A 24,888-nucleotide genomic window follows, 5' to 3' on the forward strand; every position below is an offset into this window, starting at 1 on the left:
GAATGATGAAAATTGCACGTAACTTATTATTCAAGAGATGAAGTAAAAACTAAATAAAAAAGCCACGTATGGTACGTACCCACAAACATTTTTTATTGTTCAGTCAGAATATGCTCTACTAACTTAATGATATTGACTTCCCCCAATCATATTATAGTCCGATAGAAAGAGACAACAACAGCAGTTTCTTGTATTGAAACAAAAATACGTTGGAATTGGCACGGAGAAGACAGCGGAGGAAGAATGGCTGACGAATGTGCAAAGGGATACATACAATAGTTTGCAAGGGCATGCTGCAACACTGGAATATGTTTCGCTTGGTGCAGGATCCATCAGCAAGCGCACCACAAAGATCGATATGATCAGGAAAATGGGACAGCGCAAAGTACGACCAAGGGACGACTGAAATATTATTTTATTTAGACTATATTTAATGTTACAACAGATTTAATTCAATACGACAGGTTACGACTAGATTCCGGAACCGCGGTCACCTTAATGGTTCGGCCGTCAACTAGAGCGCCATCAAATAGTTTCCGTACTCTTTCCAGCTCTTGCGAATTTGGATTGATGAGCCAGACATTGGCAGTTGCAGATCCTGATGGCAAATCTCTGACCCTCACTTTGGAGATGCGAGCGTCCGATAACTGTTGTAAAACTGTCTTCAGACTCTCCTGGTTAACACCTAATGCAAGATTTTGAAAGAGTAATACCTTATTGGAGACGTCGCTGTCGGTAGAAATAACAAGTGTGTTTTCCGGTTTACGGGAGTGATTCTTGATGTTGCCTCTATCCCTCTTTGATTGAAGATATCTGCTTGAACTTTCTTCTCTCTTGAACTTCATGCCATTCTTTGGACCAGTCTTTTCTAGTTTGTTCTTCTTCTTAGACTGCACAAACTTTCTGGCCTCCACCTTCGATGTAGCCTGTCTCAACAACACACCCACATCACTAGTGCTCACAAGTTTACCATTGACTACTGTGTAACCCTCCTTACGCTCCTGTTTCTTGTTTGCTTCGACTCTATCAACTGGAGTGATTCTGCCAATCAGACTTTTACCATTGATGTGCTTCAAATGCTTTCTACGAATACCTGCCATCTCTCCTCACTGAAAATTATGTGTGATAACTGAACGACGGCCTAGAGCTGGAACTTTAGGAAGTTACTTGTAGTTGTACTCTTGTCTCTTGTTTAAAGCCATTTTTGATTCGCGGTCAGAATTTCACAATGTCCGTTTCCATGTTTTGAACATGATCGAAAACTTGTGCAACAGATAGGGGACTTCGCTACTTTTAACAAAATACAGCTTGGAAAGTAGTATTGCACAATTGACCAAGATATCAACAAGGAATTAGAAAAAATGTCTGAAAAGTTCAGTATGCAAAGCTATAACCTAGTCAAGCTGTTGAAAAGACTGGAGGATGCCACCGCCAGGTTGGAAGATGTAACTATTTATCAAGAGGGATACATTGAGTCAAAGATGGCAGGCACAACTCTATCTCATGAAGGGTCTTCGAACGACGTGATGTCCTTAAATGAACCTAAAGTTGCCTCCTCCTCTCCATCCAATTCGGCCTCAAGTTCAAAATTGGAGGCAATGTACGAAAAAGAACCTCAAAGCATTGTTGAATTTGAGAGGTTGATAAAAACTAATGTTGAACCTCTTGTTGAGCAATCTGAAAAGATTTCACCAGTTGTTTCGAAGGTCGTGAGACTCTTCAAAGATGCATACACGTATCAGCTAGAATTTCTAAAAGTGGCTATTCAGTCCAAGAAGCCAGATTTTAGCTCGAAGGAGTTTAGTGACGCATTGGCACCTATAAATGAAAGTCTTCTGGGGATAAATGATCTGAAGGATAATAATCGCCAAAGCGAATTCTTCCCTTTTTTAAATGCCGTTGCAGAAGGTGCCCCTCTGTTCTCGTGGATCGCAGATCCCACGCCTGTTTCACTAATAGCTAGTTTTAAGGATGCAGCTCAATTTTGGACCAATAGAATTTTGAAGCAATTTAAAGATGTCAATCCAGATGCGGTTGAATGGGTGAAGGGTTTCCTTTCCGTTTTTGATGAAACCATAGTGTACGTTAAACAATATCATACTACGGGTGTTTCTTGGAAAGAAGAAGGCTTGGAATTTGCAGAAGCAGCTTCAAAAGCAAAGACAAAAGATCAAGAATCGCCAACTTCAGCGCCAGCTATTTCTGCTGCTAGCAATGCGAATGCTGGTGGCCCACCACCACCACCTCCTCCTCCTCCAGCGGCTGTGTTCGAAGTGAAAGATGACGCGAAGAATTCTGCAACAAAATCTGAGGGTCTTGATGCAGTCTTCGCTGAGTTGAATCAAGGTGAAAACATCACTAAGGGTCTTAAGAAAATCGATAAATCGCAACAGACACATAAAAATCCTGAATTGCGAGCATCATCAGTTGTCTCACAAAAAGCCCCCCCACCAAAGCCTTTGAAGCCTTCGACTTTAAAAACAAAGAAGCCACCCAGAAAGGAAATGCTTGGCAGTAAATGGTTTGTTGAAAATTATGAAAACCAAACTGAGCCAATCATTATCGAAGCTCAAAAGGACGAATCGATATTCATTGGAAACTGTTCAAACACTCTTGTTCAAATAAAAGGTAAAGCGAATGCAGTTTCAATGAATGAATCCACCTCCACAAGCATTGTCCTCGATTCCAGTATTTCTGGTATTGAAGTGATCAAATGTGTAAAATTCGGCATTCAAGTTGAAAACAGCTTGCCTCAGGTTACACTTGACAAATGTGACGGCGGTAATATCTATCTTTCAAAAGAGTCAATTGACGCAGAGCTTTATACATCATGCTCTACCGCTATCAATGTGAATTATCCAGTTGGCGAAGATGGAGATTTTATTGAGTTCCCAGTGCCTGAACAACTAAAACATACTTTCTCTAATGGCAAGTTGCAAAGCAGTGTATTTGACCATGCTGGTTGAATAACATGTGTATTACTATTTACAGTAGAGAGAATTTTCGTATATACATATATCTAGAAATGCCTAAAGTCTGAAGGTCTTTTATTTACCCCTTCTGACATAGTACATGTACGCACGCTCATGAACGGGTAGGTCAAATGGAGATATAACCTCAGAGTGACCGGGACGGGCAACAGGGTCTCTGAGATATACAGCATGGCATGTCTTGAAAGATATCTCTAAATGATGTGGTAAAATAGCGAATGGTGCAAGAAATGGTCTAGGTTTCCACGGCGTGAAAAAAGGTTTAGTTGGATCTTCACGACCATATACATGAGTTTGCCAAGGCAGTTTCACACTCTGTTTGGCCTGCGCTTCATCTTCCATTAAAACTTTAGGATCGATGGAATCGTGGAAAGTTAACTTGGAGAGCCACTTTTCATCATAAGGAATCTCCACTGCAGCTTGATTACCCATCTTAGATTCAAAGCTCTTTCTTATATCAGCACTATAAAGTTTCACTAATTCGGATAGATGCTGCTTCCCTGCTCTGATCGCAATTTTTTCGCCATTAGACATGTTTTTCTTCATATCTTCAGATAACGATATCAAGCCGTCAACGATTTTCGAAAGCTCCTCAGGACTCTTAAGCTTTAACTTGTCCAGTGCTAGTTGACCAGATTTTGCAAAGTGTTCGAAGCAATCAAATGCCCTCTTCGCCAGTTTTGGATTCCTTTCAACGACATATTTGAAGTCTTCGATTGCTAGCGATTCCACTTGTTTCCCCGTACCAAGTGGCACTTTGATCATTTTTTCTAGCATAGCTTTCGGCGTGCAGGACCGCGTTTCTTCTATTTCCTGTGCTTCCAAAGATTTATTATACTGTTTCAAAAATTCCAGGAATTGCTCCTTCTTTGGGTTTGAATCGGACATTTCTCTTATCTTAGCTATTTTTGCATCCCAAACTTCGCGTGGATTTTCCTTTGCTTGTTTCACGTATTTATTCCACAATACAACTTGTGTCTTATCCACCTTCAGACCCTCTTCTAAACTTGGTTTACGCGCTCCTAATGCCTGCATCACTTTCTCTGGTTTCACGTGAAATAAATCGCCAGCCTTCAAGGTATAACCAGGATGTGCAATCTTAATTCCATTAACGAAAACGTTACCGTGAAGAATAAATTGACGGGCCTGCCTTACCGAAGAAGCAAACATTGCTCTAAATACGGCAAAATCTAACCTTTTCTCTAAAGCTGCATACGTCTGTGCAAGGAAGGGTGTTTCGTCCGTGGTACTTCCACGTAAAGATGCATCCAGTTGAGCAACAGAGTCTAGCTTTGGATTGAAGATGCATTGCCATCTTTTCTCGGTCAAATGCTCACCATGATATGCTCTCGTTTCCTGCTTTGCAGTCCATTTCTGCTGGTATAAAGTCTTTGATCTAAAATCCACTTGACCCTTCTTGTACAGATTAAATAAATTGTACTTATTGAACGAAGTGCGTACTCGGCCCCTCGTCAGAGATTTCAAAAGAACTGCCTTTCTTGGCATCGTCGAACCACGCTCAAGTTGTCAGTTCGTTGTGATCTCGGTTGCACGCCCAATAATGTCCTTGGAATGGATAAGGGACTCTTATTACCAAGAAACCTCGACCTTCAACTGTGTATACTAAAATCGCATATTCTGAAAATTTTGCAAAATATCATTCGCGACGTTCTATCTGGTAAGGAATCTGATATAAACAATAAAATGATCTACAATTTACCGCTGAGATATTGAGACTATATGCTGGCAAAAGGGTGAATGTTGAAATTATATGATGGCCGCCGAATGGACCATTGTTGATGAAATAAGGCTTTTCAGATGGGCTGCAGAATTCAAGCCAGCAGGAATTCATAAGCATTTCCATATGATATGCATAGTAGAGAGATTGAATCATCCAGAAAAGTATCCCGTGACACTGCTGCAAAAGGATGGTTCGAAACCTGGCAAGGCTTTTACCGCGAATGATGTATGGGAGAAGCTATCCCTATACTACGATCTTGATGCCATGGACAATCTGGAATATCGGAAACCGACAGACCCTTATGTGCCGACTGGCGGTTCAGACGAAAGCATGCTGGAGAAGAGGTACGACTTGGCGTTTCAGCGCGAGTTTGAGCTGACCTGGGACGAGTATGGGGAACTGATACTGGCCAATGCGAGAGACGATGTAGCAGACCAAGAGGAAGAACGAGAAGGAAACGAAAGTACCACGAACAAGATGCTCAAGGTTGAGAAGAGTATTCATCCAAAATTTGAGGATCACAAAGAAATAACGAATGAATTAGAACCTCTTTCAGGCAATATTCGCACAAGAAGGTCAAATAGACTTCGCAAATCTCCAAAAGTCGACGCAGATAAGGACAATAGCGACCAAAGTGGACCTGACTCTTTCAGCAATGAAAGTGCTCCCAAAGATAACTATGAGCAAACAGTAGACCTTAAGAAGGCACCTGATGACAAAGTGTACCAAGGCAAAATGCAGCAGATTGGTGAAGAAAGCAAGCTAGCTCATGAGCTAGGACAAAAACAACAGCAAAAATCAGAGAAAGAGTACGAGAAACAGAGGGAAAGTGAACAAGAAAAAGAGAAGAAGGAATCAAAAGAGAACGATCAAAAACGAGAACTGGAACAAGTGCACGAACAGGTGCAGAGACAGGCGCAGGAACAGGAACAAGTACACAAACAGGTACAAGAACAGGTACAAGGACAGGCACAAGGACAGGCACAAGAACAGGTGCACGAACAGTTACACGAACAGTTACACGAACAGAATCAGAAGCAGCAACAGCAAAGGCGAGAGGAAGAGAAACAGGAGGGAAATGAAAAGGAGCATAAGAAACAGCAGCGAAAAGAGCCTCAACAAACTCAGGGAAAAGATCTGCAACAAAAACAAGAGAAAGTACAAGACAAGGTTCAAGACAAAGCTCATGAAAAAGTGAAAGAGAAGGGAGAAATGAAAGTACAAGAAAAAGAAGAAATGAAAGTACAAGAAAAAGAGGAAGAAGTGAAGGTGCAAGACAAAGAAGAAGAGAAAGAAACGAAGAATGTACGAGGGCAGGTACCGGAGAAAGAGCCAAAGAAGGTTCAAGATATCGATGACAAAGAAATTCAGAACATGGACCAAAAGCAAGAAATTACAGAAGTGAGAAGAACGCAACAAGAATCTCCTCACGATGGTCCAGATAAACATGCCCCTCAAAATGAAAGTTTAAAAGGCATCGATTCAGCTACTGAAGAGGGCATAGAAACCAAATTGAGCCACGGAAACGATCAATGGAAGGCGGAGAGCGGAGATGAACGAAGCACCTCTGAAGACTTGCGTAAAGAGGAAATATCGGACATAGATGTAGTGATCAATGTCAACGTCAATGCCAATCTCTCAAAGATACCATCTAATGATCAGCCTCTTGCGAAGAGAACGCGACATTCATCAGTAGCAACTCCTGGACCTACTGAACTTTCTCCGAAGAGGAGAAAGAGAAATGAGGCCACACCATCTATTGATGCAAAGACGATTGAATCCACTAAAGGGCCGAAAACAGGGTCCGAAACAGAGTCCAAACCCGACTCCAAAACTGATTCCAAAACTGATTCCAAAACTGATTCCAAAACTGATTCCAAAACTGATTCCAAAACTGATTCCAAAACTGATTCCAAAACTGATTCCAAAACTGATTCCAAAACTGAAAATAAAGCCCAGAATACACCAAGCACTGATCAAGTAAGTCCACCGGCCACCAAAGCACCTAAACGGGTCAGCACAAGAGTGTCTAGTAGGCTTCGGAATAGAAAGTAGATTGACAACGTTAATCAGATACAAAAACATATAAGCAACTGTATAACTTATTTAGTTGATCTTCAACAACTCAACGTCAAAAACTAAAGTGGCATTTGGAGGGATCAAACCTGGGAACCCACGGGGGCCGTAAGCGTATGGGCCTGGAATGGTCAATCTGGCCTTTTCACCCACAGACAATTTTGGAATAGCGGCATCCCATCCCTTGATGACTTGTCCAACACCAATGTTGCATTGGAATGGGGAACCTCTGTCAACCGAAGAGTCAAACTTTTGGCCGTTCTCCAAAGTACCAGTGTAATGGATGGTAACTAAATCACCATTCTTTGGGAAGGTCTTTCCATCACCTGGTGCTAATCTGTCAACCTTGACGTTTCCTTCAATTGTTTCGGACATTGTACTCTCAAAAATAACTTATGAACAGTTCTCAACTCTGGTCTTGTCGATCATCCCTGGTTATATCTTGTTTGCCATTCTCAACAATAAACTTTAACATGCTCTGCCGCTCGAAGTCAATGAATCATAAAAGCAGGGTAATAACAAAGGGTTTGCCAAATAGCCCTTTGTTAGCATGAATTGGGTTGGATGCTTTAGAAGAACCTTTTGCTCAACCAAGGGTGAACTTACTTCGGTGCGATGGGCAATCGATGCTGCTATTTACGATTCTATGATTAGGACAGTACAAAATGCAAACAAGTCTTTGCCTTCCTTGGTTCATTGCTTGCCTTTGAAGCGTGTACGAGGTCTCTATATAGTTATGGAACTTTCACCATGTATTCTTTCAGATCCTTGAAGTAGGGCTAGTGAGAGGAGCACTCTGAGAAATGGCATTTAAACCTATTGGTGCAGCAGATGCCCCGAACAGCTAAGGCGGAAGGAAACGGGAACGCTGAGGTTCCCCAAAAAGAGGCTACTCTGTAACTGAGTTTTATAGCAGAGGTCTGGAGAGCCCAATCACGAAATCCCGTATTGATCAGGAGCCATTTTGAGACTTCTCGCTTGTTTCCGGGTATCCTACTATTAGCTCTATGAACATATGCAGCGGTCAGTGCTTAAACGAACTGTGTTCTGTGTTTGGCATTCAGCTCATTCGAGAGATATCAATCTTTTGCGGGACACCAAGCCGTTGACCGTCTATCTTGTGTGGAGCGCATCTTTTCTGATTCGTTCACATGCCGCAATAAGGACCGATAGGGACGAGCCACATAAATTTCAGCAGTTCGTGTTGAAGTAGCCGAACGATGACATGGCAACTTGCCGCCCAGTGCGCCAAACTGAGAGTGATCAGCGAGCCATTGCGCAGTTTTGACGAGCGTCCAAGAGGGTCACATACCCGGTGGCATCTGCTAAGGAAAGTCCCTGAAGCGAGAGCCACTTTTGCCTCCTCCTTGCTTCCTCCGTAAGCTGCTAGAATTTCAACCACTAAAGCATGGCTACTGCAACGGCAACTACCACTCTTTTGCAGCAGCAATAAACGAGCCGACACACGCAGAGCATTCCGAGTTGCGAAACCCCAACCGCGATCTTAGTATGTTGCTAAATCTTGGATAATTGCTGCGATGCTGCGCATGGTAATGCTAAAACTCGCCTGCAAATCAGCATCCGTTTTTCTCCTTCCTGAACAGAGGTATCACTCCGGCGATATGTAACATCTGGACTTCTTGTCGGCTGTTCTCATAAGAGTTGAGGTGCTAGCAAGTGGTCTGGCTTGGACACCTTGCTTCACTTTGCTTCATGCCAGCCTTCTCCTTAACCACCCTTTTTCCTTTTGGATTGGTTCGCAAAGTGAAAGAAATACGATTGCTCTTTCCGGTAATAAGTAAGGTAATAGGGTAACGTATTAATAAGCATTGTGATCGACTACGATCACAGCAAAGCCATATGCGTCTATATAAGACTTAGCTCAATCATGGATAAGGAAATGCATTGAGGGAGTTCTTGAAGACATTTTCAAAAGCACCTTTTGTTGTAAAGTATTTCCGTAGACATGTCATTACCAGGTACGATGAAAGCAGCAGTGACTGAAGGCGACAGTGTCGTCGTTAAAAGCGGTGTTCCTGTACCACCAGTTGGTGACGAAGGAATTTTAGTCAAGGTGCAAGCAGTTGCTGGTAACCCAACAGACTGGAAACATGCGACATACAAAATTGGCCCGCAGGGATCCATTGTCGGTTGTGATGTAGCGGGTAAAGTTGTCAAAGTGGGTCGTAACGTGAAAAACTTCAAAGTTGGGGACGAGATATATAGTGTTGTTCACGGTTCCTCGGTCAAGCATCCAGAGAACGGTGCATTCGCGGACTATTCAGTTTTGGACAGTAATATATCGCTGAAGGTTCCAAGCGGTGCCACACTGGGCGGCAAGGAATTCATCCCCGCGGGTCCAGTGAGATCTATTGAGGCAGCTGCTTCGCTGCCTGTTTCCCTCTTTACCGCAGGCCAAATTTTAACCTATAACATGGGTTTGAAAAGGGAATGGGAGCCTGCAAAACCGCAGCACGACTATCCGTTGTTAGTTTGGGGTGGAGCAACAGCTGTGGGACAGTTAACTATTCAACTCGCCAAAAAAATGAACGGTTTCACTAAGATCATTGCTGTCGCCTCTAAAAAGCACGAAAAAACCTTGAAAAGCTATGGGGTAGACGAACTATTCGACTATCATGATTCAGACGTTATTGAACAAATAAAAAAGACGTACGACTACTTGCCTCAGTTGCTGGATGCCGTATCTGCGCCTGAAAGCTTCACTCAAGTTTACAAACTAGGTTCAAAAGATGCTCCTACAACTCTGTTACAGTTAACAACCATGAACGAGGAAATCATCAAACCGGAAGAAAGAAATCCAAACGTCAAGGTTGAAGGTACAATGCTCTACTCCGTCACTGGGCTTGAAGTGCCATTTGGTAACATGACAATACCAGCTAACCCTCAATACAGACAGACAGCCATCGATTTCATACAGTTCATTGAGCCAAAAATCAACAACGGTGAAATTTATCACATACCACTTCAAACTTTCAAAGGTTTGGACGCCGTTCCCGACATGTTGAATGACATCAAACAGGGTAAGAATTCAAATGTTAAATATGTGGCATTGTTTTAGTGCACGAGACTGTGTAGAAGTGCAGGTTACATAATGAATACATAGTAAGTCTTTTTCATAATTTACCATTTGTTTTATTTTTTGAAATTTCATTCGCTTGCCGCCAAAGTGCAGCATTTTCTAATGAAAAGTTAATAAATTATCAACAAAGTATAAGTGGAAATGTTGAGCAATAATATGATTATGTGTGGGACTGCAATAGATTGGCTTCATGGATATGATGTTTCATGTTTGTGACCCATAGCTAGACTGCTTCTTAATAGAGAGTAGGCCAATCAAACAATTATACATCTGCCATAGAGTCATAAAGAAGCTACAGACCTCCGCAAACAGAGTAAAGGAGCCAGATGTAAGTCAAGTTAAGGAAATGACAAGATGAAAGGTGGTGTCCCCAGCATAATGATATCTTGAAGAGCATCCTCTGATTCAAGAATTGGCTTCAACTTGTAAAAAACCACACTGCGTTGCACTAACGAGAAGACGTGGATACATCAAAAGTGAACAGCGGTAGAGCAGTGGCCGATATTTACTATCAGCAACATGATAGCTGAGCATCGAACAGACAGGCACTGAGAGCTTAACCTAGATACGAAATACTATTTACAGCAGTGGTAGGGCCTGGCTTCAAACTATTTTATGCCATCCGTAACACCTGGCAACGGTCCAGGACAGCATTTCAGCAATCAGCTCTGTTCATGCAATATCGCAGCTTCCATCCGGTCCAGACTAATCCACCTTTCTGCTGTTCTGCAACTAATTTCGTCGAACTCCCTCCTAATGAGGAATGGCCTCAATACGCTATGGGGCAACTTCCCACCCAATTAGGTCTCGACTACTGGAGAAACAACACTCTTTTCATACACAATGCCAGACACCAGTCTGAAACGAGGCTAATTTTAGACAGACACGGTGACCAAATGACGCAAAAACAACTTTTACTGCAAGTACTAAAAGCAGATTGGGAATAAATAGGCATAGTTGCTCTGGAAAGACCTCAATCCTGCATGACAACCACAGTTTTCGTAGTATCCTGCTGCATACTGCGAGATGAAAAATGTTTACGTATTACGCGAAAGGTTACTCGCGTTGTACCCAAATTTGTCATGTAAAAAAATGCATCAAAAATAGCGTTCGGGGTCCTTGAAGTTCCAGCCAGCTCGGAACCTAAGGTCGAATCCAGTAAGAAAGACGCGAACAATAACGGCATGAAGGACGACATTCTTGCCGAGAACAACGACTGTGGGAGATATGCTGGGAGATTTCGCAGTAGCAGAGGTCAAAAAAATGTACTGATACATTTTATGATGTTTTCAAAGTGAAGCTTTTCGTTGCTGAGCCAAGGCCAGCTGGTGAGCCTTTATCGTATATAAAGGAGCACTTATTCTAAGTTGAATTATAATGTGGTATTTTGTATCACTTATCAGAGTGTGAATATCAAGAAGAATATTACAAACTCATCTTCCATCCTTCGCTTAACTTTATCAAAAATGCAATTTTCCGTTATCGCTTTCACCGCTGCTTCTGCTTCTGTTGCTTTTGCTCAATCTGCTATCTCTCAAATCAGTGATGGTCAAATTCAAGCCCCAAGCTCCACTGCCCCAACTGCTGGTCCTTCTTCAGTTCCACCACAAACCACTGCTAGCAACGGTACTACCACTTCTATTGCTAGCCAAACCGAAAACGGTGCTAACCAAGTCGGTGGTGCCGCTTTGGCTGGTTTGGTCGCTGTCGGTGCTATGTTGATCTAAGCATCCTCGGGATTTATAATTGGGAAATCTATTTTAACTAAGTTCGTTCTATAGCCAATTTTATATAATAGAATAAATATACCTGGTGCATTGGTTTTTTTAAGGTAGTTTTTTCAATTTCATTTTTATCTTAGGCTTGTTTTTTTTTTTTATTATGCCATTCAAGTTTTCCTGGGGGCCTGTCTTTTTGGTTATTAGGTTCAGTTCGTCATCTTTCGGTACTTCTTTCTTCGAATTTGTAATTTCTGATTTTCTCTGCTCAAATTGTATGCCCTTGTCCTTCAAATATTGTTGAAGTTCTTCTTCCTTTTGTCTCTCATCATCTTCAATCTTCTGGAAAAAATCTAACTCTGCCTGGCTCAGCCTGTTGAATCCATCTTTTTCCTTTACCAACTGATGATATTCTTTTTGTTTATTTATTGCATTCGATCTTAGCTGCTCTCTCAGTGATTTCCTATCTCTTCTTTTACACTCTGCTTCGAATTTTGATTGCTCTATCTGTTCACGCACCTTCTGCGTCTCGAGGTCTGTTATGCCTTCAGACACAAATTTTAGTGGTCGCTTCTTTGTATTATTGTCTGTGAAAGACATTACCTAATAACCTATTGCTGAAGCTGTCAGCTGTTGCCTCCGTTGTAACTTGCCATACAATTGAGGTAGCAACCAATATACCTTACATTTAACAATTCAAATAAGAAAGAGTCATGTGCTTTATACCTACCAATATATATGATAGCATGAATAATAATCTCCATCAAATAGTAAGCGGATTTAGCTCAGTTGGGAGAGCGCCAGACTGAAGAATTTGAACTTCGGTCAAAAGTTATCTGGAGGTCCTGTGTTCGATCCACAGAATTCGCATTTATTTTTAAATCTTCTAACAATTCGTTGCTTACTGAAATGGAAACACTCCTGCGTTTGGCATCCAGTAAGAATATATAAAATAAGTAATAATGATATATTGTTTTATTGCTTATAAAACCCAAGTTCTTCATAAAACTCTTCAACAGCCATCATTTGAGAAGGAAGTGTATTTATAACTGAGACAATATTTTCTTCGGTTTGTCTCGCCATAAAAGTTTCACGAGTCGTTTGTTCCATTTGACGATAGAGGTTGGTGAAAGAATTTTCTCCAATTACCTTGGTGAAACTTCTAGGTATTGCATCAACTTCCAAGTGAATGCTATCAATATTTGCTACGTGGTTGTAATTTGATGTTGAATCATCGAGAATTGGAATCGAAAGGGAATCCATTCCTGTGCCAGATGAGTCCCCGAAATTATTCGAATCATCGCGGTCAGACTTACGATCTACTTGGCAGTTTTGTTTTGGTTTATAGGGAGTCGAAGTTTTCGATTTTTCTGGAGGTGATTTGTATGAGGTTTCTGGCGAGCTTTCAGGGTTAAGAACATTCTGATTCATTCTTCTTTTGCTAAAACTATTCAAATTTTGCGATCTTAAAGTAGCTGTTAATGCAAGTGATCCCGTTGTAAAACGGCTTTCATCAAGATCGCCAAAATCGCTACTGTAACAACGGCTTCTCTTAATTGGTGAAGGTTTTAACTCAATTTCTCGTGGATCTATTGAACTATGCCTTGAAATAAGTGCTGGACGTGTTAGTGAAGAAATTTGAGAACTTGATTTATTCTCGTCATTTTTAGATTGAAGATTTAATGGAAGTTTAAGACTTTTTTCTATCTCTTCAAGTGTCTGCACTCTTTTGTTTTTTCTGAGAATCACATCATCATTTTCATTTACACGATTTACTGACGAAGTTACGGCACCAATGACGTTAGATTTTCTATTTGCTGGTCGATTACTTTTGACCTTGATAGGAGACGAGCACAGTACTGTTGTATCCAACGGAGGTGTTTGAGAATACGTTACAGGTATATTACTGGATTCTCTCCGGGAAACAGTACCCGAAATGGTACCTGCACATGACAATTTAGGACTCGTTGTAGGTTTTTGTGAAGAACAATAATTAGAAGCTGATCTTCCCCTTATTATCAAGGAAGGCGTTCTCATCTCTTGTAAAGGAACAAATCCTTGTTTTGTTCCATCTAACAGGAACACTTCTTCACTTATCGACAAATTTGGTGAACTATCTTTACCAAAATTTTCGAGATAAGAGCCCTCATAATGAATAACAGCTCCAAGAACCACGTGCAACCTATAATGTCTACTTTGTTGCGTTGACTTTCTATTATTGACTGCTGATGAAAATTGAACTCTTTCGTACCTTGCAACTTTTTGAACAGGATCATTAGGATATGTTCTCAGTAAACTATTCTTTGAATACTGGGATTGATCTTCCTGGTTCCTATGGAAAAAGAAGGTCGAATCATATTTTTGCATCTTGGCTGTATTCCTCACATTAGACGCTTCTCTTATTATTTGATGTTTTGGCAATGGTGCTGGAATTAACGGATAAGTTGCCGGATTAAACTGGGGGCCTTTATCTCTCTTTGCTGTGTGCTGGACCAAATTGATTTTCGAAAAATCGTCATCATTTCTGGCCTGAATTTTAATCGCAAAATACTTAATCTTGTAATTTTCCGATCTATGACCCGCATTAACGTTCAACTGAAATGTGCCTTTCAAGTAGTCTTTCAATTCCCAGCCAGGGGTTTCAAATGCCGAAACCAGGGTGAAGTAGTTCCTTTTATAGCCCACCCAATTCCCATCTATGAAATCAAAACCTCTGTCGATACGAGGCGCAATTCGAAACTTGAGTCTGCGACATGTGTTGACCTCCGTAACACTGTAATAGTTACCGAAAAGCTCAAAAGGCGGACCCACTTTGAATTGCAAGGTTGATCTAGGCGCAATTTTCAGCTTTCTTTTGTCGAAATAATTTGAAGTGGTCCCATCTTCGTTAACATGCGTTTTAATCACTGCATCCTGCTCTTCTTCATCCTCCTCCGAGCCAGCACTTGCTCTAGCCTCACTTTGACTGGCACCTGCATGAAAACACCTCGCCATTATACCTAATACAGTTCTGACACTAAGCAATGTAACCGCTGACCGATGCGAATTGCTGAATTCTTCCTCCCCCCTGCTTCCTATACCTGTACCTTCGGAAACCAGTGAGACCACCACTTCAAGTTGCTCTCAATAACAGCACTTTGAAGGAAACACCAACACAAATGATACCTTGTCTGCAGTTGATGAGAGCGCACAATTGACAGATTAGTGTACTGACACTAAATCAATTACTGTAGCTAGTGATCGAAAGGTGAGCTAGCCGCCCTTCTGGATATTTATTGGTTTGATTTTTTGTGGCAGAACCTAGAATTTTGGTAATTTATCCTTTTAATATAATCTAGCATATTTTATTTAATTAATTTAATAATTATTGTCATCTTTCATTTGTCCGGGTGATAGACTGTCACTTCCTTGCACCACATTCGCTTGGCGGCTTTGTGTCACAAAGTAAGCCGCCGGAATGTTTCGACAAGCTTTCTGTCCGGACTGTCCGAAGATCCGGGATCAAAAAGTAGAACAGAAATTACGTAATTTTGTTTTTCGAAAAAAGGTGTTACCCGGTGGACATGAAAATTTTCTCAGTTGACAAACATAATAAGCTAATTCGAAGAGATGAGATGAGATGAGATGAGGTGGTAAGAGGTATAATTAGCGTATTCTATAGAGGAAAGCCCTAAATAGTTAAAGATATAAGTAGAATCTTCAAGGCTGATTAATTGGTTAAAGACATCATGGCCAAGAAAGCTATTGATTCCAGGATCCCTGCGCTGATCAGAAATGGGTCACAGACCAAGCAGAGATCATTTTTCGTTATTGTCGGGGACAGAGCCCGTAATCAGTTGCCCAATCTTCACTATTTGATGATGAGTGCGGATTTGAAGATGAATAAATCGGTTCTTTGGGCTTATAAGAAGAAGCTACTCGGCTTTACATCGCACAGAAAGAAGAGAGAGGCCAAGATCAAGAAAGAAATTAAAAGAGGAACGAGGGAGGCAAATGACCAGGACCCATTTGAGAACTTTATTTCCAACCAAAACATCAGATACGTGTACTACAAGGAGACAGAGAAAATTCTGGGAAATACTTTTGGAATGTGCATCCTACAAGATTTCGAGGCTCTGACGCCCAATCTTTTAGCCAGAACTGTTGAGACCGTAGAAGGTGGCGGTATCGTGGTGATTCTTTTGAAGTCTATGTCCTCTTTGAAGCAGTTGTATACAATGACCATGGATGTTCACTCTAGATATCGCACGGAGGCTCATTCTGACGTCGTTGCTAGATTTAATGAGAGATTCATCCTTTCTCTGGGCTCAAACGAAAATTGTTTGGTTGTCGACGATGAATTGAACGTCTTGCCACTTTCTGGTGGTAAAAATGTCAAACCATTACCGCCAAACAACGAAGAACAGTTATCGCCGAAAGAAAGGGAACTGGGAGATTTAAAGGACTCCTTAGAAGATGTACAGCCGGCAGGTTCATTGGTTGGTTTATCAAAGACAGTTAATCAAGCACATGCTGTGCTATCGTTCATTGATGTCATCTCAGAGAAGAAACTAGATACAACGGTAGCTTTAACCGCTGGTAGAGGTCGTGGTAAATCGGCTGCGCTTGGTATTGCTATTGCAGCCGCAGTATCCCATGGTTACTCAAACATTTTCGTTACTTCTCCTTCTCCAGAAAATTTGAAAACTTTATTTGAGTTTATCTTCAAGGGATTCGATGCTTTGGGTTACCAAGAACACATCGATTACGACATCATTCAATCAACAAATCCAGATTTCAATAAGGCCATTGTTAGGGTAGACATCAAAAGAGATCATAGACAGACAGTGCAGTATATAATACCTCAGGACTCTCATGTTCTAGGCCAAGCTGAATTGGTTGTAATCGATGAAGCAGCTGCGATTCCATTGCAAATTGTGAAAAATTTATTGGGCCCTTATCTAATTTTCATGGCCTCCACTATCAATGGTTATGAGGGTACTGGTAGATCTCTCTCCTTGAAACTTATACAGCAGTTACGTACCCAAGCTAATTCAACGGGCCGCGAAGATACTCAAACAGCAGTAATCTCAAGAAACACCAAACAGGATAATCATATTAATACGGGGCGTCACTTGAAAGAAGTTGTACTCGACGAGCCAATCAGATACAGTCCCGGAGATCCAGTCGAAAGGTGGCTCAACAAACTGTTATGTCTTGACGTTACTCTAATAAAAAATCCAAGATTTGCAGCTAGAGGTACCCCACACCCATCTCAATGCAATTTATTCATTGTCAACAGAGATACATTGTTTTCTTACCATCCAGTTTCTGAACTGTTTCTGGAGAAAATGATGGCTTTATATGTGTCATCACATTACAAGAACTCACCAAATGACTTACAGCTTATGAGTGATGCACCAGCTCACCAATTATTTGTTTTACTACCACCTATTGATCCAAAAGATGGAGGTAGAATCCCAGATCCATTATGTGTTATTCAAGTAGCATTAGAAGGTGAAATCTCTAAGGATAGCGTCAGGAACTCTCTAGCTCGTGGTCATAGAGCCGGGGGTGATTTAATCCCATGGCTGGTCTCTCAGCAATTTCAAGATGAAGAGTTTGCAGGAATGAGTGGAGCCCGTATTGTAAGAATCGCTACTAACCCAGAATATTCCTCAATGGGGTATGGTTCTCGTGCAATCCAGCTTTTGAGGGATTATTTCGAAGGAAAATTTGCTGATATGTCAGAGGATTCACAACCAAAGGATTTCACAATCAAAAGAGTTGATGATAAAGCCCTAGAAAAGTCAAACCTTTTGAAAGATGAAATTAAATCAAGAGATGCAAAGACACTACCGCCATTGCTATTAAAACTTTCCGAACAACCACCATATTTCCTTCACTACTTAGGTGTTTCATATGGGCTGACACAATCTTTGCTTAAGTTCTGGAGAAACAATAATTTCATTCCTATTTATGTGCGCCAAACAGCAAATGACCTAACTGGTGAGCACAGTTGCGTGATGTTGAATGTTTTAGAGGGAAGAGAATCTTCATGGCTCGTAGCATTCGCCAGCGATTTTCACAGGAGATTTTTGTCGCTGCTGTCATATGATTTCAATAAATTCACCTCAGTTCACTCTCTAAGCGTCATTGAAAGTAGCAAGAAAGCGGAAGAAATTACGGGAGATGAAATCTCAACCAAGGAGCTAACCAAGGAGCAGCTCGACGAATTATTTTCACCTTTTGATCTGAAGAGATTGGATAGCTACTCCAACAACCTATTGGACTATCATGTTATCGTTGATATGCTACCATCACTATCCCTACTATACTTCAGTGGTAAGATGACTGATTCAGTAAAATTATCCAGTGTTCAAAGCGCTATTCTGCTGGCTATTGGTTTGCAACGTAAAAGCATAGATCAAATTACTAAGGAATTGAATTTGCCAAGCAATCAAATTATAGCGATGTTTGCCAAAATTATGAGAAAAATGTCAGTATATTTTCGTCAATTGCAAAGAGATTCAATTGAGAAGGAAATGCCTGCAATCCAGGATGTGCAAGTCGACGAAATGAACGGCGTTGAGATCAAGAGTTATGATGCGGCCAATACCTTGGACCAAATGGACAAAGACATGGATGACGCAGGTTCTGAAGCCGTGAGAGCGATGAAAGAAAAACAAAAGGAAATGATAAATTCGTTGAACCTTAACAAATATGCTATTCAAGAAAATGCTGAGGAATGGAGCGAATCGAAGAAAACTTTAGACAAAGCTGCCCAGAATAACGGTGTAGTGAGTGTCAAAACAGGCAAGAAAAGAACTACTGAACATGCTCAAGACATATACAAGCAAGAGATGAAATTATTCAAGAAGAGCAAATCTAAAAAGCATTCAAAATAGTCATTGTATGTACATTATATACTAGTATAGAAGTGATGAGTGGCCATGGCGTAATATGGTCTTTTATATTGAGCATTACCCGTCTATATTAAACTTCGATCGCTTATAACGATTCTGAAAATTTTTGATCAATGCCTGGTTACATGATACTTCAAAAAAACTAACCATTCAACGGATGTAGAAATAAGAGAGGTGACAATTAAGGATCGCAGCTACTGAATACGATAGTTTTGCATAATTATATATCCACTGAAATAAAAAATAATGGTTGAGTTGACTGAAATAATTGAGGGTTCGAACTCTTTCGAGGAGGAACAAGTGCAGGCTGCTTTTGAAGAAGGCAAGGCAGGAGATCTATCAGATGACGAGTACGACAGTGACTTTGATGATGATGACTTTGATGAAAATGAAACTATCTTGGAAAGAATAGTGGCATTGAAAGATATGGTTCCACCAAAACAAAGACAGACGATTACAAACTTTGTTAGTTCCACAACAAATTTCTTAAGGACTGCATTTTCAAAGACTGGTAGTATCACTTGGGCTTTGGCTACATCCGCCATGCTGCTTGGGGTACCTCTTTCTTTGTCTATATTGGGCGAACAACAGTTGATTGAAATGGAAAAAAGCTTCGATTTACAAAAAGATGCGAATGATATTTTAGCTCAAGGTGATAATGGAGCTGCCGTTACGCCCCCAGCTACTACTGCTGCTTAAAGGGCTCATTTTCAAGAGCTGATGTTATGATTCATCTGTTCAATTTAATGATTATTGACCATGATGAGCTTACAATCTTTCTGCGTTTTCTTCTCCAGGCTTGTCATGAATCAACAAAAACCTATCATATTTCAAGCAGGAAAGTGTATAAACTTGTACATATATATAATAGAAAGATGAGAAATCACATGGGAATAATAAAGTATAAGTCTGTGACGATGTAGGCAGTAGATGGGAGGCTCCTATGCGACCTTTGGATGCTTGATAGACAATGCATAAATGTCCAAATATGCCGTAAAATCATAAATTATATCATTAATGAACATAATGTGGATTCCCAGAGCAAGTCCCAATCCCATCCAAGACAATGCCGTTACCACAATAGTTTCTGAATGACCTAAAAAATTGACTGCAATGCAACGTAGAGCGATTTGAAGCGAAGGAATTAACATTGGAGGATGGATCATTGGAAAAGACTGTTTTGTTAAATGTGCGGTAATAATGCGGCCGACCACGAACGCCATTGTGAGTCCAATGGAATAGATAAATGGGAAATCAATAAAATTTGGATCGATCGCGACAGCCGTGAAGACAGAAATATAGTAAACTATAAATGGCAGCAATCCTTCCATAGCCTTCAATTGCTTCTCTTTAAAAGTGACGTTGTCTTCTTTCCTGTAATGCTTGATGACATTATTTCTTGCAGATAAAACGTTAAACAACAAACCAACACCACAAAAGGCAATCATGATTTGCACGTTCTCGACTTCAATGGCGAAACCAAACAAGGAAAAACTGAATAATTTTGTATGCCATACGACTTCTGGACCAAAGATACCTGCTAGAACAAAACTGGAGCAGATCATCAATATACCCTCTACTGGTCCCGAAAATTCACTCAAGAACAGCATATGTGTATGATATTCTTCCCATGTACTCAAATAGAAGTTAGCTAATACAGCAAACTGACTAAAAATGAAAATGTATCCATATCCTATCCCAGTCACAGAACAAAATGGGAATAATGACAAAGTTGTGTTCAATGAATCAATACAATGATCAAACAATTCTCCGAGAGGTCCTGATTGACCCGTTCTCCGAGCATGCATACCATCGCAGGCATCGAAAGTTTGGTACAGGAATAAACCAATGGCATATGAAAAATAAGTCCAGCGTGGAGTCTCTTGGTTTAACCCTGGGTCGTAGTATAAAACTGTTAACACATTGATGATGATAAAACAAAAACCTGACAAGGTTACCACATTTGGCACCATCCAAAGTGGGAAAATGTTGGCAAACTTTCTCCAAAATGGCTTTAGAACATAGTGAGTGACAATTGACCGATCTTCACTTTGATATCTACAATAGCATGCATAGTTAGCTAAACGGATCTCAGCTGTAATTCTCAATTATTGAACGATAACATACTTGTATTGTTTTAGATTCTCAAGCTTATTATGAGGAACAAAATAGCCCATATTGATTCGATAAAGGCTTAAGTACCGTCACTTTTCACTTTTCTTACCAGCTTATTAAACTTGTAATTACAGTTTTTGTTTTCGAAGGATGGTTCCAAAAGGAAATGCAGCCTATGAATCTGATCATCATTCGGTAAAAAAAGAATAACTTAAAAATTTCTATTATATACTATTATTTGCATGTACTTAGCATTTTAGAGACAACACTCAACAGTTGATCATTCTCGCACGCTGCCGCCACACGTTCCTTATCATTAAGCTGCTTGTTAACTTGATTTTCGCTTTGATGACTTCCCTTTTTAAGCAGGATAGTAATTCTGAACCGTGGATTCAGTGCTCTATCCAAACGTACCCGTATACCTAAACCAATCAAAGTAGCAAGAGAGCAATGCGTGATGGTGGGTGTTATTCTAACTATTACTTCAGCCATTTCTTCTTTGTTTCCGGAATCGTGAACTTCAATATCCTCTAGATTCACTACGGACAACTGGCCCAAGGATATGGGATGCTCTGGATCTGTTATATGAGCGAGCAGGTCGTATATCTCTTGTGCATCGATGGGGTCTGCCTTTTCCGTTTCTGATGCATCATGGAAGTCCTCCTCGGTTTCCTCACTCTCCTCATCACTGGTCAAGTCTGGTGGAGCATCCAATAATAAAAGTCTATCGAGGAGTTCGACACTTTCGAGAGCAGGGGATTTTGCCGAATGATCGAGCTTGAACAAAAGTTTCTTCCTTTGTACGCTCTCCTCATCAGTAACATCACCTAACAGAAACTCCTGCGAACCACCATCCTTTCTGCTAGGAAGTTGGTTGTTATCCAGAACAACTGGGTTCTCATTTATAAATTCAGACATGAGCCTCAATATCGCACGCTTGGCTCACTGTTCTTACCTTTTCTTGTTACGTTAAACTGATTTTTTCATACCATTCTCTCTATCTTGCTAATCAACCTAAAAATGACGAAAAATGAGATAACTATATAAACCGTTTTTAAAGATTTCTAGTGACTTTATACTATGAAACTAGCCTGTTGAGTCTTTTGGAAATGGATAGCCCTCGAGTAGTATTGATATCCATCAGTGGGTGCTCTTCTAGTGGTAAAACCGTATGTCTTTGGGCTTATCTCATTTTATGTTGAATAGTTTGAGACAAATACTAACAAATAATTTCATGATTTAGACAATTGCTAAGCTCACTTCTCAAGTGTTTCCTAATAGTATTCTGATCCATGAAGATGATTTCTACAAGCATGACGAGGAAGTGCCAGTAGACCCCAAGCATGATATAAGGAATTGGGATTCGCCAGAGGCTCTTGATTTTGATCTATTTCAAAAAGAACTAGATAGTATCAAGAAAACAGGCAAAATAGCCAACAAGCTAATCCATAATGGTAACGTCGATGATCTGGGCAAGTTCAAACTCATCGAAAAGGATTTTACAACGTTGACTCAAAAATATCAAAGCGTAGATTCTGTTAAATTAGTGATAGTTGACGGATTTATGATTTATAACAATCCTGATATATCATCAAAGTTCGATGTCAAGCTGTTCATACGTGCGCCATACGAGGTCTTGAAGAAGAGACGAGCCGCACGTCCTGGGTATCAAACATTGGATTCATTCTGGGTTGATCCGCCTTACTATTTCGATGAGTTCGTCTATTATTCATACAAAGCTTCACATGCCCCCTTGTTTGTCAATGGCAATGTAGAGGGTGAGCTCGACACATCAGCACCCTTGGCAAAGGACATCAAGGTTTTCGAAAACGATGATAACACGCCAATAGTCGATGCGTTGACATGGACTTGTGATGAGATCGTTAATTTTTGCAAAGCGAATTACTGACACAAAAACCAGTGAACTGATAAAAAGAATAAAAACAAAAGTTGCCCGTTCTAGTATTCCTTTCTTGATAGAGTGATCATTATTTACTGTAGAGTCATCGATACTACCTAGTTCATAAGTGTATCAAAATGACTTTTCGACATACTAAAATTAAACCACGTAATATTTTTAGATTACTCTATGCAGCTCCCATGAATGTGCATAAAAATGAACTGGGATTGGCATTAGACATTTCGTACATTACTCCAAACATAATCGTGTGCTCATATCCTGTCACAAATTTTCCCAGATTAATGTATAGAAATAGTTTAGAGGAACTTGTGGCTTTTCTCAACTTTCATCATGGTATAGGCAACTGGAAGATATATAATTTTAAGGTCGAAAAGTGCAGCTCTGATTACACAGACGATGATCTGATCTACAGCATTCAACTTAGTCAATATGGATCCACTGAGAGAAGGCTACTGCCTAATGCGAATTATGCGACACATAATCTAACCGCCGAAATGTTTGGCGAAAACTGTATCGATCAAGTGTTACTGAGAAAGGGCTGGTTGGACCATTGCCCACCTCCTTTCTTGCTTTTGCAAGAAATCATAGACGACATTTATCAACATACTTCTCAATCTGAATCATCTGTAGCTGTATTGCACTGCAAGATGGGGAAAGGGCGCTCAGGCACAGTGTGCATAGCCTATTTGATGAAATACTTGGAGTCACCATTGTCAGATGCTAGAGATGTCTTCATGGACAAGAGATTCCGGCCTGGATTAAGTAAGGGAGTTACCATTGTCTCTCAATTAAGGTTGCTACGATATCATGAATTATTTTTATTCTATGATCCACCATTAAGAGCTAGTTTGCTGGATCAATGTGCCAGAGCCCGTTTTCAGCTCACCTCGGTATACTTATCGAAGCCATCGTCTGTAATTTTGACCCATCCATATTTTGCTTCGATAAAGATCCAAACATTTAATAGAGAACGTGATGGTTTAATCGATCTTGCAGTTTTGGAGACTGATGGAGAACTCTTATATAAATCCAAGGAGAAAGGATTGACAATATGCCTACCATTAAATGTTGACCTCAGTGATATACGGTTGGAGTTTGGAGTAATTTCCAAATCTTCGAATGTTATGAATAGTTTTACTTCTTTGGCATCGTACTCTCACTGTTGGCTAAATTTATACTTCGAGACATTGAGATGCAGCAGAGACTTTTCTCAAACTCATTTCACCTTGAGTGAACTGAGAGAAGAACAAAGAACAGGTCAAGAATTCCTGTTTGTTATCAAGTGGTCTGAACTGGACGGAGTCAAAGGCACTACGAACCGCGGGCTGAAGCTTTTTGATTCCATAACGCTCAAGTGGAAGTTACTGTAAGTCAAGTGATTTACAATGGTATATCTACTCATAGAATAAACATTATTAAATACAAAACATGCATGTCTCAACTTGCATGTTCACCAAATCGCTTGCATTTTAGTTTCTTTTCTATCTTTACCCCCCTCTCCTGCCATCCATTTCCATCATATCATTTAACTTCTCTTGCCCTCTTTGTAAAATCCTTTTCACTAATGTTTCGGTCTCAGTGTGGGAGCCATGCAATGGTTTGACATTTTCCAACTTGTATGGTGGTGATATTTCAACATCATCCAATACAACAATCTTTTTATCCACCCATTTTGTATCGGAAACAGTTTTATACAACATATCGAATAGAAACTGACCCTCTTTACTGACATTTTTACCGGTACGAATGCTCCTCGTTTTCTGCTCCGCAAGCTTTTGCCTCAACAATTGCTCAATTCTCTCAACATTGACATGTTGAGGTCTGATATGTTGCCTCTTGAATGTATTAGAAGCAGGCTTGTCTCCTAGCACTTCTAGATTCTTGATAAATGAGCATTTTATCACTTTAAAAGATTGTGGTTGTCCCTTTTTGGTTGTCAAAAGCGTTAAAGTATTATTTGCTGAATTGAAAGAGTAAATTTTCCCCTCAGTTATTTGATCTAATACATTGGTAACTCTAACTTTGAACCCCAAAACGCTTTCCAAGTTGGTACTCATATGGTAACTTCTATCGTATACGGAATTGACTAGTAACTCACCTGAACTTTCTTTCACCTTTTTATACCTCTGAATTTTTGTAAGGCTTTTTGCAAGGCATTGATAATGGCGAGTTGACCGATCGCGCACTGGTGAAGACAGGAAACAGATGCAGAAACACAAAGGAAGCAAATTCTGATCTAATCAGTTGGAATCTATAATTCATAGCAATCTGAGGGTTGATGAAACGGTCAAATATTCATAAAAGTTACACTACTTAAGAAAA

At 40.3% G+C, this 24,888-nt stretch overlaps 16 protein-coding genes and 1 non-coding gene across 17 annotated transcripts; 9 read left to right on the top strand and 8 right to left on the bottom strand.

The window, feature by feature from the left end:
• Positions 1 to 68: 68 nt before the first annotated feature.
• On the top strand, positions 69 to 406 carry YSF3 (U2 snRNP complex subunit YSF3; the record flags this gene model as incomplete). Its single annotated transcript, XM_037290020.1, has 2 exons — positions 69 to 71; positions 158 to 406. The coding sequence occupies 2 exons, from the start codon at positions 69 to 71 to the stop codon at positions 404 to 406; spliced, it is 252 nt and encodes an 83-aa protein (XP_037145915.1).
• Positions 407 to 452: 46 nt separating this feature from the next.
• Positions 453 to 1,100, bottom strand: HG535_0G00750 (uncharacterized protein; the record flags this gene model as incomplete). The annotated part of the gene is made up of 1 exon (XM_037290021.1): positions 453 to 1,100. One exon carries the CDS (start codon positions 1,098 to 1,100, stop codon positions 453 to 455), a length of 648 nt encoding a protein of 215 aa, XP_037145916.1.
• Positions 1,101 to 1,361: 261 nt separating this feature from the next.
• Positions 1,362 to 2,966, top strand: SRV2 (adenylate cyclase-binding protein; the record flags this gene model as incomplete). Its single annotated transcript, XM_037290022.1, has 1 exon — positions 1,362 to 2,966. One exon carries the CDS (start codon positions 1,362 to 1,364, stop codon positions 2,964 to 2,966), a length of 1,605 nt encoding a protein of 534 aa, XP_037145917.1.
• An 81-nt stretch (positions 2,967 to 3,047) lies between these two features.
• On the bottom strand, positions 3,048 to 4,496 carry NAM9 (mitochondrial 37S ribosomal protein uS4m; the record flags this gene model as incomplete). Its single annotated transcript, XM_037290023.1, has 1 exon — positions 3,048 to 4,496. One exon carries the CDS (start codon positions 4,494 to 4,496, stop codon positions 3,048 to 3,050), a length of 1,449 nt encoding a protein of 482 aa, XP_037145918.1.
• A 265-nt stretch (positions 4,497 to 4,761) lies between these two features.
• Positions 4,762 to 6,786, top strand: EAF7 (Eaf7p; the record flags this gene model as incomplete). The annotated part of the gene is made up of 1 exon (XM_037290024.1): positions 4,762 to 6,786. One exon carries the CDS (start codon positions 4,762 to 4,764, stop codon positions 6,784 to 6,786), a length of 2,025 nt encoding a protein of 674 aa, XP_037145919.1.
• Positions 6,787 to 6,837: 51 nt separating this feature from the next.
• On the bottom strand, positions 6,838 to 7,182 carry FPR1 (peptidylprolyl isomerase FPR1; the record flags this gene model as incomplete). Its single annotated transcript, XM_037290025.1, has 1 exon — positions 6,838 to 7,182. The coding sequence occupies one exon, from the start codon at positions 7,180 to 7,182 to the stop codon at positions 6,838 to 6,840; it is 345 nt and encodes a 114-aa protein (XP_037145920.1).
• Positions 7,183 to 8,773: 1,591 nt separating this feature from the next.
• Positions 8,774 to 9,886, top strand: HG535_0G00800 (uncharacterized protein; the record flags this gene model as incomplete). The annotated part of the gene is made up of 1 exon (XM_037290026.1): positions 8,774 to 9,886. One exon carries the CDS (start codon positions 8,774 to 8,776, stop codon positions 9,884 to 9,886), a length of 1,113 nt encoding a protein of 370 aa, XP_037145921.1.
• A 1,847-nt stretch (positions 9,887 to 11,733) lies between these two features.
• Positions 11,734 to 12,225, bottom strand: FYV6 (Fyv6p; the record flags this gene model as incomplete). Its single annotated transcript, XM_037290027.1, has 1 exon — positions 11,734 to 12,225. The coding sequence occupies one exon, from the start codon at positions 12,223 to 12,225 to the stop codon at positions 11,734 to 11,736; it is 492 nt and encodes a 163-aa protein (XP_037145922.1).
• A 174-nt stretch (positions 12,226 to 12,399) lies between these two features.
• On the top strand, positions 12,400 to 12,495 carry HG535_0Gtrna5F. Its single transcript has 2 exons — positions 12,400 to 12,437; positions 12,459 to 12,495. It is a non-coding gene; the product is annotated as a tRNA-Phe (tRNA).
• Positions 12,496 to 12,600: 105 nt separating this feature from the next.
• Positions 12,601 to 14,619, bottom strand: NDT80 (transcription factor NDT80; the record flags this gene model as incomplete). Its single annotated transcript, XM_037290028.1, has 1 exon — positions 12,601 to 14,619. The coding sequence occupies one exon, from the start codon at positions 14,617 to 14,619 to the stop codon at positions 12,601 to 12,603; it is 2,019 nt and encodes a 672-aa protein (XP_037145923.1).
• A 734-nt stretch (positions 14,620 to 15,353) lies between these two features.
• KRE33 (ribosome biosynthesis protein KRE33) lies at positions 15,354 to 18,512 on the top strand (the record flags this gene model as incomplete). The annotated part of the gene is made up of 1 exon (XM_037290029.1): positions 15,354 to 18,512. The coding sequence occupies one exon, from the start codon at positions 15,354 to 15,356 to the stop codon at positions 18,510 to 18,512; it is 3,159 nt and encodes a 1,052-aa protein (XP_037145924.1).
• A 264-nt stretch (positions 18,513 to 18,776) lies between these two features.
• TOM22 (Tom22p) lies at positions 18,777 to 19,229 on the top strand (the record flags this gene model as incomplete). Its single annotated transcript, XM_037290030.1, has 1 exon — positions 18,777 to 19,229. One exon carries the CDS (start codon positions 18,777 to 18,779, stop codon positions 19,227 to 19,229), a length of 453 nt encoding a protein of 150 aa, XP_037145925.1.
• A 242-nt stretch (positions 19,230 to 19,471) lies between these two features.
• On the bottom strand, positions 19,472 to 20,707 carry CPT1 (diacylglycerol cholinephosphotransferase; the record flags this gene model as incomplete). The annotated part of the gene is made up of 2 exons (XM_037290031.1): positions 19,472 to 20,588; positions 20,658 to 20,707. The coding sequence occupies 2 exons, from the start codon at positions 20,705 to 20,707 to the stop codon at positions 19,472 to 19,474; spliced, it is 1,167 nt and encodes a 388-aa protein (XP_037145926.1).
• A 172-nt stretch (positions 20,708 to 20,879) lies between these two features.
• Positions 20,880 to 21,563, bottom strand: CIA2 (iron-sulfur cluster assembly protein CIA2; the record flags this gene model as incomplete). The annotated part of the gene is made up of 1 exon (XM_037290032.1): positions 20,880 to 21,563. The coding sequence occupies one exon, from the start codon at positions 21,561 to 21,563 to the stop codon at positions 20,880 to 20,882; it is 684 nt and encodes a 227-aa protein (XP_037145927.1).
• Positions 21,564 to 21,754: 191 nt separating this feature from the next.
• Positions 21,755 to 22,554, top strand: NRK1 (ribosylnicotinamide kinase; the record flags this gene model as incomplete). The annotated part of the gene is made up of 2 exons (XM_037290033.1): positions 21,755 to 21,814; positions 21,889 to 22,554. 2 exons carry the CDS (start codon positions 21,755 to 21,757, stop codon positions 22,552 to 22,554), a joined length of 726 nt encoding a protein of 241 aa, XP_037145928.1.
• Positions 22,555 to 22,682: 128 nt separating this feature from the next.
• Positions 22,683 to 23,936, top strand: TEP1 (putative phosphatidylinositol-3,4,5-trisphosphate 3-phosphatase; the record flags this gene model as incomplete). The annotated part of the gene is made up of 1 exon (XM_037290034.1): positions 22,683 to 23,936. One exon carries the CDS (start codon positions 22,683 to 22,685, stop codon positions 23,934 to 23,936), a length of 1,254 nt encoding a protein of 417 aa, XP_037145929.1.
• Positions 23,937 to 24,053: 117 nt separating this feature from the next.
• Positions 24,054 to 24,623, bottom strand: LSM12 (Lsm12p; the record flags this gene model as incomplete). Its single annotated transcript, XM_037290035.1, has 1 exon — positions 24,054 to 24,623. One exon carries the CDS (start codon positions 24,621 to 24,623, stop codon positions 24,054 to 24,056), a length of 570 nt encoding a protein of 189 aa, XP_037145930.1.
• Between the last annotated feature and the right edge of the window lie 265 nt (positions 24,624 to 24,888).

The sequence above is a fragment of the Zygotorulaspora mrakii genome, chromosome 7, assembly GCF_013402915.1.
Source record: "Zygotorulaspora mrakii chromosome 7, complete sequence".
NCBI classification, from domain to species: domain Eukaryota; kingdom Fungi; phylum Ascomycota; class Saccharomycetes; order Saccharomycetales; family Saccharomycetaceae; genus Zygotorulaspora; species Zygotorulaspora mrakii.